Genomic DNA, 18,688 nt, shown 5'->3' with positions numbered 1-18,688 from the left:
AAACTGTAGCGTAAAGAGCGGGGTGTCGAGGAGGAAAAGCCCCTTTCATATACGAAGAAATTTCTGTTCGTTTTAAGTTTTAATGTCGCTCTTTAATTTCATTTCAAAAAAACTTTGTTTTTTTATATTTAATTTTGCAAATGGTCCAATCTATTAATGTGAACTTGGAAACCCTAAAGCAGAGTGTACTTGAAATTCAGCATGACTTGGGTACAGTTAACAGTCGTGTTATGGTGCTAGAAAATAAAAACAGTGGAAAGGACAATGAAATTGCAACAGTGAAATCGAAAGAAATCGAAAGCTCTGCAAAGTTTTGTAAAGGCCCAGTCACAGCTGGGCTTTCGAGCCCAGCAAGAAATGCAATAAGGAAATGAATGTGGTTGTGTCCCAGTCTCTTGTTGACAAAATCGGGACAAGCTGCACAATTTGCTGTTTTGGGGCCTTAATGATGTCCCCTTGAATGAGGCTGCATCTCCGGTTTCCGAGGTGATTGTAGATGGTTTGTCACTCTCACCATTCACTGTGGCAACTGATAAGTTTCCACCATTCACTGTTCCAAGAATTTCGTTAAAATTAAGGTGGACAGTGTCCAAGCGCGTTTCTTGATTCTAAGCAATTCGAAAAAATTAAAAGGGAAAGAGTTTGGTGTTAATAAATCTCTTTTTATTAGGTTATCTTTATGGTTTCGTTACGGACAAACCAAATACGGCCTGTTTCTTTTTTTGTTTGTTTTTTTCTGAGATGGAAAGTGTCATTCTTTTGTTGTTTATTATATTCTATTTTGTTCTTGTTTAGTTATTTTTTTTTGTTCTTTTTTGTTTTTGTTTTGTTGTGGAGGTGATGCGATATTACTTTTTGTAAAATAGTATGAAGATGGTTGATGGTGATCGTGGCACCCCGGGCAACAGCCGTCTTAAAAATTTGGAAGTTTCATTTGTGGATTTTGGTAGTATGCTTACGGAGCAGCTCCACCGGAATTATGACAATGGGATTGCTGGTCAATATGTTTCTTGTAATTTAAAGTACCTATTTAAAGATGGTTTGTGGTCCAGGTATAGTGGTGGTGATTCTGAAGATCTCAGAATTTTCCACCTTAACTGCCAGGATTTGAATTCATCTTTTAATTTTTTAAGTGAGATATATGAACTTTCCGTTTTCCAGGTTATTTGTCTCACAGAAACATGGCTAAATGAGCAAAACTCTGCTCTCTTGGATATTCCAGGGTATACACTTTATCATAGGAATCGTCAATTTTGACAACATGGAGGAATTAGAGCTTATACACGGAGTGATATCGAGGTTTTGGTAAGAAGTGATGTAGTGCTGTATCACGAGATGTTATTTTAGCCACTTATCCTTCAGCTCAGGCTTAAGCCAAAAGATTTTTATGTTGTTGTACTATATAGACCACCATCTGGGTCTATACCGGCCTTTATGGATATTTTGGAGGAACAGTTTGATAAACTACCTACTGGTTTCCACATATTCTTCATGTTTGGGGGCTACAGCTTTGCATGTCATATCGTTTATTTCCCACTTTAATATTTGTACGCGTGTTACCACTTTAACGACAAAGCTACTTGATAATATTTTTTCAAGTTCTAACTTTTCAGATCCATGGGTTTTTGTTACTGATGTTTCTGACCATTTTGGAATTCCGGCAAGTTTTAAAGTTTGTTTCCCAAGGCAGCAAGGCCCTAGACTAAAAATGAGTATGTTACCTTTGCTCTACCAGAGTAACCTAGAAAAGTTTAAACAAGAGATTTCTAATGTTGATTGCAATTATATAGTTGACAATCTAGAAGATATTAATATAAGTTTTCAGAGATTTTATGATACATTGATCTCTGTTGCGAGTAAAATTTGTATAATGAATCGAACAAGGTCAAGGAGAAAGATACCTAAAAAGATAACAAGGTACAAGGTAAAGGCTGTCACCTAGTCTTCTGCGGTGCATAAATAAGAAAGACCAGTTATATAGGGATTCAATAAGGAATGAAAATGATCCAGTTTGCACTAGAATTTATAAAACTATAGAAATGCTCTTAATAAATTTTTGAGAAACGAGATAAAAAAATATTTTGAGTGTTAATTTAAAGATACTTGTGGTAACCCAGCTAAAACATGGAAAATTATTAAAAGTGTTATATCTTCAACAGATTCGGTTCTGCCTGATGAAGTTACTACAAATGATGGGTTAAAATCGAATTAGCCTGATATAATATTTAATGCCCTTTTGGAACATTTTGCAACTGTTAGGGCTCGATTTTTTCGTGCTACAGTAGCTTCTGATAATGATCCTCCACTTGAGACTTTTATGAGTACTTCTGTCGATGTATCAATGTATCTAAGACCTGTCACTCGTGATGAAATTCGTAAGATTATCTTTGAGATGAAAAGTCCTTCGACTGGGAGTGATTCCATTAACCTTCTTGTTTTAAAGACTGCGTTTCCAAGCATTTCACATATATTTACGTCCCTTATTAATACTTGTTTTAAGCAAGAAAAGTGGCCCAATATTCTTAAAATCCCTAGGTCAACTCCTGTGCTTAAGGGTGATAACAAGAATGATTTGAGGAATTATAGAGCAATTTCATTATTTCCTGTTGCTTCACGATTTTTAGTAAAAAGTATTAATATTAGAATTTATGAGTATTTGGAACGTCATAAACTTCTACATCCAAATGAATTTGGTTTCACGAAGGGTAGAACAACAGAAATGGTGATTTCATTTATTACTACTATGATTAATAATGCTGTTGATAAAAAGCTTAGGGTAGCGGGTATATTTTTGGACTTAATTAAGGCGTTTGACAGTGTTGACCATCGAATATTATTAAAAAAATGTGAATTTTATGGATTAAGGGGTGCCAGATTGGGTTTGCTTTGCAGTTATCTTCATAAAAAACAAGAGTATGTCAATGTACATTGATTTTTGTCTAGTAAAAAAAATTTTAATTGGGGGGTTCCCCAAGGATCCGCACTAGGTCCGACTCTGTTTTCAATTTTTATTAATGATCTGCCGCATGTTGTGAAAGCATCTGGGCATGCTCTGCCCAGAATTAACGACTTTGTTGACAACTGTCCGAGTAAGATCCAAGTTACTATGCCCTTATTTGGTGATGATACAAGCTTCGTGTGTGTTGCCCCTATGGAACAACTGCTCATGTCAATGATAAATGCAGAAATGAGCAAGATTTGTACATGGCTTAAAATAAACCACCTTGACCTGAATATAGATAAGTCAATTTTTTTCCTGATTCACTGTTACATTTTGTATTGCTCGTCAATTTGGCTTGGTACTTTTCCCTCGATAGTTTGTTCAATCTCTGTGGTCCAGAACAATACTATCCGAGTTTTTTGTGGTGTTGGGAACCAAGAATCTTTGAGGTCTGTGTATAGAGATTTAAATATAATGCCTACAGCTGGATTACGTGATTTTTATATATTAGTATTACAGTGAGAGCCTTCTTGATTGTCTTATAGGGATATTTTGTGAGAAGTCTGATGTTCATCACCATATTACTAAAATACGAGGTAATACTGAGGTTTCTCAAATAGTTTCATGTTGGTGTTCTTTTTCACTTATTGACAGAGCTTCAATACTTAGAAATAAATTGAGTATAGATATCAAGGAAATAGGTAGCTTTGGCCATTTAAGTCTGATTTATTTGTGAAGTTGCTCGGTCGGTATACTTTGGAAACCGATTAACTAAAATGAATTTTCCATAGGTTATTCATTTGTAATATTTATGTATTTTTTTGTTTGTAATTTTTTGTTGTCTTGGGGTCACGCAAGGTAATGTATTGCTTATGTTTCTTTTTTATTGTTTTTGATTTCGGTATATGGTCTCATTCTCCGTAATCTCTCTTTATTTTCCTTGAATTTAGCACCGCCTCGCAAGCTTCGCTTACGTTGTGCTATTGACTAAGAAATGTTTATTTTTGATAAAATTGTTCTAATACTACTACTACTAGTGAGGTATTGAGAAGGTGACGAACACCCTTATATACGTAATAATTTCTATTTGTTTTAAGTACTAATACTGCTCCTTACTTCCAGTTGAAAAAAAAACTTTTTCTTTTATTTATTTTCTCATTTTTTGTTTTGTTTAAATGATGTTAGAAAATCCTGCACTCCCTTCATGGAAATTCTCTTTCCTTATGACAAATTCCTCCATGGAAAGATCCTATAAAGTAACCCCCTTCCCTCAACCCTCCCCCCACCACAAAAAAAGATTCCTGAAAACGTCGGTACACTTTCCAAAAACCATTACTAAATGTAAATTGAATATCAGAAAACAAGTTTTTTTTTTACTGAAAGTAAGGAGTGACATTAAAACTTAAGACGAACAGAAATTACTTCGTATATGAAAGGGGCTGCATCCTCATCAACGCCCCGATCTTTACGCTAAAGTTCGACTCTTTTTCTCAATCCTACTTTACTAAACAGTAAAAATCGTTGTCATAAAGAGTGGGGCGTTGGGAAGGGAATAGCCCCTTTTATATACGAAGTAATTTCTGTTCGTTTTAAGTTTTAATGTCGCTCCTTACTTTCAGTTAAAAATCGTTGTTTTTTTATTTGATTTCCGAACGTTTTTGAATCAATGCATGTTTTAATTTTGGCTCTCCGTAGAGGAATAGTTAAAAAGAAATTTGCATATTCATTTTTTTTTGTCTAAATGGCTTTCTCATAGTTTTGATCGAATGATTTTTAGAAAAAAGGAGAGGGGAGGAAGCTTAGTTGCCCTCCAATTTTTTGGTTACTTAAAGAGGCAATTAAAACTTTTTTATTTTTTATGAATATTTTTAGTAGTAAAAGACATACGTAACTTATATATTAGCTTGCGTAACGAACTTTTGTATTCTAATATTTTTATTACATATATTAGGGGGTTTACCCCCCCCCCCCCCCGTCGGTACCTCGCTCTTTACACTAAAGCTTAAATTTTGTCCCAATTCATTAAGAATGCCCCTGAATCACAAAAGCCGTAGAATAAATAGTTGAAATTACTAAACATACTTAGCGTAAAGAGCGAGGTATTAGGAGGAAGTGAGCCCCTCGTAATCGTAATAATTTCTATATGTTTCAAGTTTTAATGCTGCTCCTTACTTCCAGTTGAAATAACTTTTTCGTATTTATTTTTTTATTGTTTTTTTTTTAATAATGCTAGAAAATTCTGCGCTCCCTTCATGGAAATTTTCTTCCCCAATGACAAATTCCTCAATGGAAAATTCCCACAACATCTCCCCCTCTTCTCAACCCCTCCCCCAACCAAAAATTCCCCTGAAAATGTTTGTACACTAGCACTGGTCAATGCTCGTAACTTGTAGCCCCTCCTACGGGGACTGTGGGGGAGTAAGTCGTCCCCAAAGACATAGTTATAAGGTTTTTCGACTACGCTGAATAAAATGGCTATCTCAGAATTTTGATTCGTTAACTTTGGGAAAATAATTAGCGTGGGAGGGGGCCTAGGAGCCCACCAATTTTTTTGAAAGGGCACTAGAACTTTCATTTCTGTTTGAATGAGCCCTCTCGCAACATTCTAGGACCACTTGGTCGAAAATATCACCCCTGGGGGAAAAAACAAAAAGAAAAACAAATAAACAAAAAAAAGGCATCCGTGATCTGCCCTCTGGCAAAAAATACAAAATTCCACATTTTTGTAGATAGGAGCTCGAAACTTCTAGAGTAGGGTTCTCGGATACGCTGAATCTGTTGGTGTGATTATTGTTAAAATTTTATGACTTTTATGGGGTGTTTCCCCATAAATAAGGCAAATTTTCTCAGGCTCGTAACTTTTGATGAGTAAGACTAAACTTGATGAAACTTATATATTTAAAATCAGCATTAAAATGCGATTTTTGATGTATCTATTGAAATCAAATTCCATTTTATTGAGTTTTGGTTGCTATTGAGCCGGGTCGCTCCTTACTATACTTCGTTACTACGAACTGTTTGACAATGGTCAAAGTTCATAACTTGCAGCCCCTCCCCTGGGCACTGTTGAGGATTAAATCGTCCCAAAAGACATATTTATTAGGTTTTTCGACTATGTTGAACAAAATGGCTATCTAAAAATTTTGATCTGGTGAATTTGGGAACAAATGAGCGTTGGAGGGAGCCTACGTGCCCTCGAATTTTTGGTCAATTAAAAAAGGTGCTAGAGCTTTTATTTTTCGTTAGAATGAGCACTCTCGTGACATTCTAGGACCACAGGGTCGATATGATCACCCCTGGGAAAAAAACAAACAAACATGCATCCGTGATCTGTCTTCTGGCAAAAAATACAAAATTCCACATTTTTTAGATAGGAGCTCAAAATTTCTACCAGAGGGTTCTCTGATACGTTGAACTTGATGGTGGGATTTTCGTTAAGATTCTATGACTTTTACATGTATTTCCCCCTATTTTCTAAAATAATGCAAATTCTCTCAGACTCGTAACTTTTGATGTGTAAGACTAAACTTGATGAAACTTACATTTTTAGAATCAACATTAAAATACAGTTCTTTTGATGTAACTATTGGTATCAAAATTCTGTTTTTTAGAGTTTTAGTTACTATTGAGACAAGTCACTCCTTACTACAGTTTGTTACCATGAACTGCTGGATAATTTTGAATCACTATTTGTAGTTGGATCCGTTCACGTTTGTTGATGTTTCAAGGAGACACTGATTAAAAATGGAACAACAGGCTTTACTACAAAGGTCCTTGTAAAATTTTGACGGTGAAACTTTTGAAAAGGAAGGCAATATTTACTTTAAAGTTAAACCTGATGAGATCGTCAAATGCAATATTGACAATTCAAATTCCAGAAGCAAATTTAAGGAAAACTTTTTTTATATGCTTAATCCAATACTTACTGTAAAAACTCGTTAAAATATTTTAGGGTCTTCATTATCTGCAAGGGGAGCTTTTTTTATTTTTACCAAGCTCACTAGTCCCACTTGAATATAAAACGTTAATTTTTAATTTTTAAAATTAACGTGTTTAATTTTCTGATAACAAGCGCTGGCATTACCAAGAACTCTTGCTAGAGTGACCAGTCTGAGTGGCTGTGTTCAGACAAACATGGAAATAGAATCTGAAAAAAAAACTTTCAGCAATACGGAAGATCTAAAGATACTTTCATCTATAGGGCTTGGGAAGAGACATAACCTTTTAGGCTTCGTTATTGGGAATCCTTTTGTTAAGTAATAACGATTTTCTATTTCTAAAGCCTACTTTTTTGTTCTTTGATCAGTTCGTCCTGGCTTACTTTTATTTTAGCTTAAAACCAAATGTTTTCCCAGTTCTTTGCTGTCTTACATATGCTAAGACCTCTAAAATCTGATTTGTCAAGATTGTATTTAATATTTGATCGGAATTAGCTTTTCCTCCAATTTGTTCTTCTTAGTTCATTTTATTTTTCAGTAGTATCACATCTGATATAAGTCTTTTGATTTGCCTTCTATAACTAAATTTGACTTCGTCCATGTTTTTGGTTTTCATGTTTTCGATCATTGAGATTCATTTTCCGTCTTTTCACTTTGGTGCTTCGTTACCCACCAAGCATTGATAACATCGTTAAAATATTACCAATTCTAATATCAATATTATTCAACCAATCACTTGGTTCTTTTTTAAAATTTTTTTAAACATTTTGTAAAAGAAGAGGGGGGATCGGTTTCTTCAAAGAAGTTTGTTGGGCACATTTTATATTTTATTGGGTAACTGAAGCAGTCTTTGTATGTTTACTTTTTTTGAAAATCTTATTTCTGGTAATTTTTTCAATTAAAGTAAGTATAATCACTATTGAGGAACATTCCTTATTGGCATTGCTGTCAAAATGTACTATCATTATTTAAGGCCTTTTCAGTATTAGATTATGCAACACGGCTTGAATTGTCAATGTATAAACCTGAAATTGGCTGGTAAATTACAGATTCGTGACTGTCACCAGTTAATCAAAGGATGTTAACCAATTGGCAACCAACTCGTTACGCTCTGACAGATCCTTGAACAACAAACGAAACAAAATCAACCAAACAGTTCGTGGTAACGAACTGTAGTAAGGAGCGACCCGGCTCAATAGTAAACGAAACTCTAAAAAAATTTTGATGCTAAAAGATACATCAAAAGAATCAAATTTTTATGCTGATTCTAAATATATAAGTTTAATCAAATTTAATCTTTGTTATCAAAAGTTACGAGTCTGAGAAAATTTGCCTTATTTTGGAAAATAGGGGGAAACACCCCCTAAATGTCATAGAATCTTAACGAAAATCATACCATCGCATTCAGCATATCAGAGAACCCTATAGCAAAATTTTGACTAAAGTTTGACTCTTGCCACAATTCTGCTTTTTAAAACAATTAAAAGCTTTATAGCGTAAAGAGCGAGGGATTGCGGAAGGGACAACCCATTTCATATACGGAGTAATTTCTGTTCGTTTTAATTTTTGATGTAGCACCTTACTTTCAGTTTAAAAAACTAGTTTTTTTTATTTAATTCATAAAGGGACGGCATTTTTGTTTTGATGCGATGAAAAATGTAGAGATGATTTTTAAGACATGTCCCTGTGTTTCATCCAAGAGTCCCACCGACACCTTCACCCCTTTATACGAGCCCTCATAAACATTAATTTTTGCCCCCTTGGAAAAATATCTGTGGAGGCAAATTTCCTTTTAAGACATGGATCATGATTTTTTTTTTTATGAGGTAACTTTTATTTTTTGTGACTTTTATTGTATTTTTTTCGGGGGGAGGGGGAAACAAAGAATAGCCCCTGAAAGCAGAACATATACATATTCTCAATTCATTTTTCCAGTCTTAACAAAGTCTTAAACCTCATACTAAAATGTTTTTTTTTATGCTCAAGATGGAGAACAGTAATTCTCCAAAACATTTTAGTTATGGTGATTTTAAAGGCTACCGTTTTCATTTCAATTCGAATTCATTCTTGGTGGGCTTGGGCTATTTTTCGAAAATGCAATGTATTGTTTAGGCGACAAACTTTTATGATTAAGGTCAGTCGACATGCTAGATTAATATAAATAAAGAAAAACCTTTCTGAAATGGCTTGGATGAAAATGAAAATAAACAATAAACAAGAGGTATTTAAGAATGTTTTGAAAGTATTTTTTCTAAAAAAGAAATTTTTGCCATGGTTTCCGGAATTTCAATATATTTTTTCGTAACAAACCTTCATCGTTAACGTCAATCGACATTATCAACATAAATAAATATATCAACATAAATATATCAACATAAATAAATAAAGAAAAACTATTTTGAAATGGCCCGTGTTAACATAAAAATAACAAAAAACAAGATATATTTAAGAATGTTAATCTTGAGACTTTATTGTCGCCGAAGTATGTATGTGTGATTGATATGTGACTGTACTGTAAATTGGTTTTATATATTATTCCTAAGTTTATATTTAGTACTAGCTGTTGGGGTGGCGCGAAGCGCCACCCCAACACCTAGTTGGTGGGGGCGCTTCGCGCCCCCCAAGCCCCTCCGTGCGTTTAAGTCATTACGCGCCATATTAATTACGCGCCATTGTAGTTGTGTCCCTATGTCCCACCTGTGAATCGACCATTCCCTGAGTCGCCATCGTCATTTATATATCCCCCTGTGCACCCCGGCGTCCCCTTTGTTGTTATGTCCCTGTGTCCCGGTCGTCGTCATTTATACTCCCTGTGTCCCGGTGCTTTGTTGATTGCTAATCGAACATTCCTTTTGTCCCGGTCGCTTTCTCTTTGAGTGTCGTCATTTATTTAGATTGTTTCTCCTTTATTTTTCAGTTTTTTTCCTTTTTTTAGTTTTTTTTTTCTTTTTTAGTTCTTTTAGTTTTTACCTTTTTTAGTTTTTTTTAGTTTTTTAGATGAAAATTTTTTTTAGTTTTTTTCCTTTTTTTCTTTTTAGTTTTTTATTGGTTTTTACCTTTTTTTTAGCTTTTTTAGTTTTTTTCGTTTTTTCTTTTTACTTTTTTTTTTAGTTTTTATCTTTTTTATTTTTTTTATTTTTATTCTTAATTTTATTAGTTTTCTTTTTCTCTTCTATTTTTCAGTTTTTTCCTTTTTTTTAAGTTTTTTTTTAGTTTTTAGTTTTTTTAGTTTTTTTTTCCTTTTTTTCTTTTTAGTTTTTTATTGGTTTTTACCTTTTTTTTAGCTTTTTTAGTTTTTTTCGTTTTTTCTTTTTACTTTTTTTTTAGTTTTTATCTTTTTTATTTTTTTTTATTTTATTCTTAATTTTATTCATTTATATATCCCCCTGTGCACCCCGGCGTCCCCTTTGTAGTTATGTCCCTGTGTCCCGGTCGTCGTCATTTATACTCCCTGTGTCCCGGTGCTTTGTTGATTGCTAATCGAACATTCCTTTTGTCTCGGTCGCTTTCTCTTTGAGTGTCGTCATTTATTTAGATTGTTTCTCCTTTATTTTTCAGTTTTTTTCCTTTTTTTAGTTTTTTTTCTTTTTTAGTTCTTTTAGTTTTTACCTTTTTTAGTTTTTTTTAGTTTTTTAGATGAAAATTTTTTTTAGTTTTTTTCCTTTTTTTCTTTTTAGTTTTTTATTGGTTTTTACCTTTTTTGTAGCTTTTTTAGTTTTTTTCGTTTTTTCTTTTTACTTTTTTTTTAGTTTTTATCTTTTTTATTTTTTTTTATTTTTATTCTTAATTTTATTAGTTTTCTTTTTCTCTTCTATTTTTCAGTTTTTTCCTTTTTTTTAAGTTTTTTTTTTAGTTTTTAGTTTTTTTAGTTTTTTTTCCCTTTTTTCTTTTTAGTTTTTTATTGGTTTTTACCTTTTTTTTAGCTTTTTTAGTTTTTTTCGTTTTTTCTTTTTACTTTTTTTTTAGTTTTTATCTTTTTTATTTTTTTTTTATTTTATTCTTAATTTTATTAGTTTTCTTTTTCTCTTCTATTTTTCAGTTTTTTCCTTTTTTTAAGTTTTTTTTTTAGTTTTTAGTTTTTTTAGTTTTTTAGTTTTTTTAGTTTTTTTAGTTTTTTTAGTTTTTTAGCTTTTTTATTTTTTTTATTAGTTTTTAGTTTTTTTTGTAGTTTTTGCCTTTTTTTAGTTTTTTCAGTTTTTTTTTTTAGTTTTTAGTTTTTTACCTTTTTTGTGGATCGTCACCTGATCCACAGATCCACAGATCCACAGATCCACAGACAACTTATTTTTATATATATAGATTGCATACGGGGCAAAGCTTTTTGAGGTATCATGGATTCTCTTTCACCGCACAAAATTGGATACTGAATCTATGCAAATTGCACATCATTGATGATGCAACATCAATGACAACATCAAAGTCGATGATGCAATATCGATGATGCAATATCAAGGATGATATCAAAGACGCCAAAATAGAATCATTTGAAGCCTCACAATCTATCGGAGTAAGAGAATCATTATCATTGATAAGCATTAATTTTTGGGAAATAACTTTAAACCCAAAGCAAAAACAAACCTTTTACTTCAGTCTGAATTAGTTTATTGGGTTAGTGAGTGCTTAGGCGTTCATTGTGGGACAGATAGTTTCACATCAAATGGTCAGGACTAATGTTTTGAAAATAGCTAAGAAATTAAGAGTTCCGCTTTAATAAAAATTAGGCTTCAACTTTCTATACAAAAATATAAAATATTTCAAAGAATGCTCACAACTAAAGTAAATTTAACAAAAAAATATTTAACATTATGGAAGTTGATTATTTTCTTGTGTTACTATAGGTGTATTATTTACATTGTTCATCCTAGATTCTACTTCATCGCTTTCTCCTTCAGCCTTGTAATTCCAGGATTGTTCAGAGCCGGATCCAAACATAAGGAAGAAAATCGAGTCTGCTGCTAACACACTGCCAGCCATAATAAAGACGGCCGACCAGGCTTCAAGGGTTTGCTGCAAAATAAAGGTAAAATCAGGATAAAAACTGAAAAGTAGTAAAAAGGAGAAATAACAAACAAGGCGAATCGTGCACGTTGTCCTTCTGAAGGAAATTTTTTTCCAAATCCAATTAAAAAACATTTGGCACCAAAGTTTGCAAAACAATAGCAAAATTAAAAAACGAATAAGCATAGCTGAAAAATTAGGACTAAAGCAAAACACTAGAAAATTATTAGCAAGGCTCTATCTCTACCTCCACCCCTACCTCTAGTTGTTATTTATGGCGGAAAAATCTGGTAAGGTCCTTACATCCAAATAAAGTCTAGGATTTTAAATCAAGATACAAAAAGAATTGAGCCAAATTTTAAAAGCTGTGAAACATTGCATCAAACAAAAATTACTACTAAAAATAATTACAGTCCAAGATATTTAAACGTGAAAACAGTTAGATCCCCGGTGCTTTTACATGGTTCTTATTGAGGTTAAGTACTTGGTAACACAAATAGTATATAACTCCCAAGTTGAACACGTGAAAGTAAAATTCCTGTAAGAGTTTTATCAATAGTAGATGTTAAAGTGTCGAGTACCATGTTTAAACCGTTCTATCTTCAAATTAAATCGATGTGGAGCTTCCAATACCACGCATTTGTAATATTTGCGTATTTTTTAGACAGACCCACATTTGGTATCTATAATTAGGTGTTTGCAACAAATTACATTCATAGAACTATCTGTAAACTCTTAGATTCATTGCAAACTTAAGCTATTTGAAAACTTTGCATGCTGACCAATGGTCTGCGTAGCATAGGCATTGACCTTTCGACTCCCTGCCTTCGGTCGGGAGTGTATTGCACAGTTAAAGGTAGAACCATCTGACCCTTCTCGTGTTTTCCTCCATATTTCATCACATTCATCAGAATGCCATTCATTCTGAATGCGACTATGGGCCTGGACAAGGCTCGAATGTGACCCAAGTAAGTAAGTAAGTAAGTACATTTCATCACATATCCATTTCGAGCTAGGTCAGCTCTCGGCTGAGCTTACAAAGTCATACGGCTGACCCCTGTTCCAAACCAAATAACCGCCAACACCAGGACTCGAACCCCCGCCCTCAAGGACAATGGATTTCGCGTGTAATCTTTGGTTATAAACCACTATAACATTCTAAAAACTTACAGATTCAAAGTTCTTGGATATATAAAAGCACACAAGCGCACTTTTAACTACGGACTAAAAACCAAAAATCAAAATCAAAATATTACAAAGGAGTAAAGTAGAAACAGACTTACATTTTCATCTGTCATGAATCCTACCAGGACTGGGCCCAGCCAGGAAACCAGCATAGATACACCATTTGTTATTCCAAACAGAGTCCCTATGGGAAAAATGTTATCATAAAATAGATCAATAAACATTACTAATTATATTGTTAGCTGAGTAATTTTAAGAGCCAATAAGAAATGTATAGAAGAAAAGCCGAATATCCTCCCATCTAAAGCTTTTTCTAAGCATATACCAATAACCAAATTTGAACTTTTCATGACCTGACCAATAAACCAATGAATCTAAGAAATGTCTTGGTTGGAAAAGAGAGTTTCAAGGCTTTACATAAAACAGATAAGGCAAGATACCTGCAGACTTCTTTTATTACAAACTCTATTTTTGATTGTATAATAAGTTACTAAAAGATGCAAAAACAATCCTGGGTTAGTACTAATATGCCATCTACCTAACAGGCTACATACAAACATAAAAAAATATAGATTCTATTCAATCGAAAAGGAATTCTATTCAAGTTACTTAAAAAAAGGAAAAGAACAAACAGAAGAAAGGAAGAAATGCCAAAATAGATATTGCAAGGCCTAAAATAGGTAGCATATTACGGAAAAACAAAATATATAAAATTCATTGATCAAAATTCATTGAACTAACATGTGGCCATACAACGATAATAAAAATGGAAATCATCCGTGAACAGAACAAGAAAAAAACAAATACGTGAAAGCATCTTAATGACAGCAAGTGCAAAAAAAATTGAATAAAAATTGCTTTAGCAATAATATTTTTTTTAACATTTCATACTAATCAGAGATTAATAAACTAAGTTAAAGAGGTGACTAAACCTGTTCATTTTGTGAATAAACTAGACATTCAAAAGCACTTAAATTTTGCAGGAGTATGAAATTATGTCTAGTGACTTGTAGACATGCTAATCAGCTAACCGAACAAAAATTAATATTAATGAAAGGTTTCTCTTAAATTATATATATTTTTAATTGAAAATTAAATCCTAGAGGAAAAACCGGTCGAGTAGTTTTATTTCACTGTCAAAAACCAGCAGAAAAGGTGATAAGTAAAAAGAGTTTCAGTCGTTTTTATAGTTTTCTTAAAGCATCAATGGCAGATAAACAGTATTTTAACCGTTTGTATTGGTTAAATAGTAAGTTACATAGACAATTATACCTCAACAAAATAGAAAAGGTTCGGAGTTCATTTTCTAATGAAAGTGAGCTTCTTATTTAGTTACACAGTTTGATGCAGTAGTTGGGTTAACTTGTAAAAAAGGAGCGTTGAAAAAATCTAAACAAAATCAGAAAGCAAACGATACCAAATAGCAAAGACTGCCATAAGAGCTTCATAATTTTGAAACAGTTGAAAGAAAACTTTATAAAAAACTGTAATTTTCCGCTTTAAGTATTTTCTCGAAAAGGGTCAAATGGCTGAAATTTATTTTTATATTCCAGGCACTTTAAGGGAATAATACCCCAGGTCAGAAGGCAACCCGCTTGTAAAATTCTGAACAATAAGCTCAGGTCTAAAAGGCAAAAATAAATGATAGGAGACCAAATTACCTGAGAAACTGGGTGCTATATCAATGTGGTTAATGAGCCAGCCACCGTAATTTCCAGCTTCAACAACTTGTGATAACATCAGCATTGCAATAATTAATTGAATGTTACATCCAGCGCCTGCCATTACAAAGAGGCATAGTGCTGGTCCTAAATGACCTAAAAAGAAAATAAGTTTTAACATTTTTTTGACGTAGAAAAAGACATCCTCGCTGGATGAAGTTACGTATCCAGTTTACTCATTCTTTAAAATTATAAATATATTTCCGACCTCTATACCAATAGTGAGTTTTATGTAAGTTACTAAAGACCCCCTTCCAAAAAAAAGTAAACTGAGCGACAGCTATATACTCAGCCTTAAAGCAAAAATTATTTATTGAAAAATACAACAGGTGGTAATACCTACGAAAAGTAAACCGTCTTTGAGCAGAAAGAAAAAAATTTGTAAAGCTTTCTTCCATACTCTGAGGAAATCTCTAGTGCTAGAACTAATAGTAAAGCTAGAGAACTAATTTTTACTATTCTGCAAAACTGAAACTGCAAAACTTTTTACTAAAACTGCATTTTTAAGTGGAGCGATTGGTAGCACTAGCTTCTTGCACTGAGGCTAACCTTGACGAGAATGCGGTGAAATTGTTCGCGGGAAGGATACCCAAAACAAGCCAAGTTTGTACGTTTAGGCTATAGAAGGGAAATTGGACGGACAGATTGCTGAGACGAGAAATAATTACACTCACAATCCTGCAAACGCAAGAACCTAAACGAAAATCAATATTCAACAAACTTTTGATAACAAATAAATAAACTTGAAACTTAAACTAGGTAATATCAACCCAATTACCAATTAGAGTCCATATCTTTCGTACTGCAACTGTGGACAGCCATTTCTTCTTTTTGCATAAATCGGCGAGTGGATACAATATCAAAGTAGAAACCCATGATAAGAAATATGGTAGAGCCAGGATGACAGCATTCTAAAATATAAATTAAGTAAGCAAAGAACGAACTAAAAGGCAAGGCCTTTATCGTTGTTTTCGGATTTTTGACAAAATATAAATAGAGTTTTGTGCTGAATAAGGTTTTGATTAAATTCTTTTTATGAGCAGAAACATCAGCCCCAGACAGATATCCTCTTATATTGGGTCGTTGCTTCAGAAAATGAACAATCTTATCAAATGAACGATGATTATATCTATGTTTGTTTGGGCCCCAGGAATGTAAATGTTGTATTTTTTCTGTATATTATTGTTGTTGTTTTGCAAAATACGATTGATGAAAAATACTAAGAGTTTTAAGGAGTGAAAACAAATTTCTTCAATGTTTCAATCCATCTAGATTGTTTTTTGCATCGTAAAATGACAGCGCGGTAATTTTCAGAATATAGAATATCGGAAGAGATATCGGAAGAGATATTCTGTATATCTCTGTATCGATGTTGTATATAGAGATATTCTATATACAATATAGAAGATCAGAATATTGGAAGAGACTGTTTCCGATAAAAATTTACAGATATGCATGCATACAATTATTGTAGTAATGCACTTAGCAAAATGTATCAACGCAGTGATGACTAAATATGTAGAAAACGAGGGGTTTTGAGATTCTTATGACACTAATATACTCTGGGATTATCATTTTGTCAAAGATCTTATTTTTTTGGTGTCTCAACCTATTCTGGGGTATAAGCTATTTGGTAGAACTATTTTAGGAATATAGTCTTTGAATATCCTGGAGACACTTCCAAGTCAAATAAACTAGTAAGTAATATCAGTACTAGGAGGCATCCAGCCTCGAAATTTGGAAAATATCCAAAAAAATGTACCACAATGACGTTGTACGTAGACCGGGATTCTCAATCTGTTTTGGGCCATGCCCCACTTAGGCATTTCTACCTGATACCTTTCCCATAATTTTTAAATTTTTCTAATTGAAAATTTTAAGTGTATTCACTTGAAGAAAGCTTCAAAAGACATTATGTACAAATATTATAGGTAATGTATAATATAGTTATGTATAATGTATAATATAGGTATAATATATAATAATGTATAATATAGTTTTGTTTATGAACAAAAGGTAATTCGTTCGGGCCGTCCTCTTGGTGTATTTTATACTAGTTAAAACATATCCCGAATACAATACGCTTTATACAATGCATGGTGTCATTACAAAACTATCAAGTGGGTTTTTGCTCTTTTAATGTACATGAATGTAGACATTTTTTTTACCATTGAGGCTTTAAATTATAGGCAAAAAAAGGCTGAATGTCCTGCCCACGGCCCACCAAAATGTTGTCATGCACTACCTGTGGGGCCTGAACCCCACATTGATATTCACGGATATAGACCCATCGAGTCAAAATTGGATTTGTTGTGAAGTATTTAGAAAAGATAATAACTTAATAACTTTCGAAGTAAAAATCTTAAGATATATAGTAAAAGGCTAACTAGAAGGACATCCTTAGTTTTGACCAATATTAGTACTCCAAATGAGTATATCCATCCGATCCTTGTCGTCTGTGTCTATTCCAAGTACTTCCTTTCTGAACTCTAATAGTGATTATATCATAAACAAGAGGTAAGAGCTCATATGACACTTGTGACGAGGTTGGAAGAGCCAAGAGCTCATATGCTCACCAGAGGCTTAATGCCGGTTGGGATTTAAAATAAAAGCTCTGCGACACGAGGTCCTTCTAAATATAAAAAATCATTAAGATCTGATATCCCATTAGTAAGTTAAAAATATCTCAGTTTTTAATTTTTCCTCTCCTTTCAGCATCCCAGATGGTCGAATCGGGGAAACAAGTCAATTTGTGCATGTCCTTAACACGCTTACCAATTTTCACTAATGGACTCTGGAATTATCATTTTGTCTAACATTTTGTCATCTCATCCTATTCTCTGGTATAAGCTATTTGGTAGAACTATCTTAAGAATATAGTCCTTGACTATCCTGGAAGCACTTCCAAGTCAAATAAACGAGTAAGTAATATTAATGCTAGGATGCATCCTGCCTCAATGTTTAGATGATTACTTTTGAACACCTTATCATTAAGATTTATGCCTAAAATTATCAATTAATAAAGCATGTTGAGAAATAAAAACATTTTGCTGAACCTTGCACATAGATAAAATCCTTACTGTTTTTGTTACTTAAGATGGCTAAAATTGGAAGAATATCAAAAAATGTAGCAATATGACGTTGTATCTAGACTGGGGATTCCCAATCCGTTTTGGGTCATGCCCCACTTAGGCATTTCTATCTGATACCTCTCTCGTAATAATTAAATCTTGTTAATGAAAATTTTACTTGTATTCACTTGAAGAAAGCTTCATGGGATATTAACTTGGTATTTTATTTGGGCCTACCTCTTGGCATATTTAACGCTAATTAAAATATATTCCAAATACAACACGTTTTATACAATGCTTGGTTTCATTACAAAACTATCAAGTGGGTTTTGCTCTTATAATGTAAACGAATGTAGACATTTTTCTACCATTAAGGCTTTAAAGTATTGTCAGCCAAAGGCTGAACGTCCCGCCCACGGTCCACAAAATTTTGCCATGCGGTACCTGTGGGGCCTGAACCCCACATTGGGAATCACTGATATAGACCCATCGAGTCAAAATCGAATTCATTCACTATTCATGCGCAAATGAGGATTTTTTTTTATTATAATGTTTTTAAATCAAGGAAAACCCGTTTGTCTTTCTTATGGTATTTTGACGATTTCCCGTATTAAATTTTTCCTTAACATTTTTTTTTGTACAAGATTTCTATTTTCTGTAAAATTGAATTTTTATATTCAAGCTCAGCATAAACAATTATATGTTGATGGATTTGTTCTAGTCCAAAGTTCGTATTCTCTGAGTTTTGGTTAGAGGAAGGGCATCTTGAATCTCCAGTCTCTGATAACTGCATTTTGATATTTTCCTATATTTTTAGAATTGTCACAAACTAGC

The 18,688-nt window shown here is 33.1% G+C and overlaps 1 protein-coding gene across 1 annotated transcript; it reads right to left on the bottom strand.

The window, feature by feature from the left end:
- Nucleotides 1-11,682: 11,682 nt before the first annotated feature.
- Nucleotides 11,683-18,364, bottom strand: LOC136039652 (sialin-like). Its single transcript, XM_065723555.1, has 5 exons — nucleotides 18,299-18,364; nucleotides 15,562-15,694; nucleotides 14,724-14,879; nucleotides 13,161-13,246; nucleotides 11,683-11,886 (listed from the first exon to the last, which is right to left on the bottom strand). Exons 1-5 carry the CDS (start codon nucleotides 18,362-18,364, stop codon nucleotides 11,683-11,685), a joined length of 645 nt encoding a protein of 214 aa, XP_065579627.1.
- Between the last annotated feature and the right edge of the window lie 324 nt (nucleotides 18,365-18,688).

Source organism: Artemia franciscana, chromosome 19 (genome assembly GCF_032884065.1).
Source record: "Artemia franciscana chromosome 19, ASM3288406v1, whole genome shotgun sequence".
Classification (NCBI taxonomy): domain Eukaryota; kingdom Metazoa; phylum Arthropoda; class Branchiopoda; order Anostraca; family Artemiidae; genus Artemia; species Artemia franciscana.
Note: the sequence above shows the minus strand (reverse complement) of the source record. Positions and strands in the feature narration are given on the sequence as shown.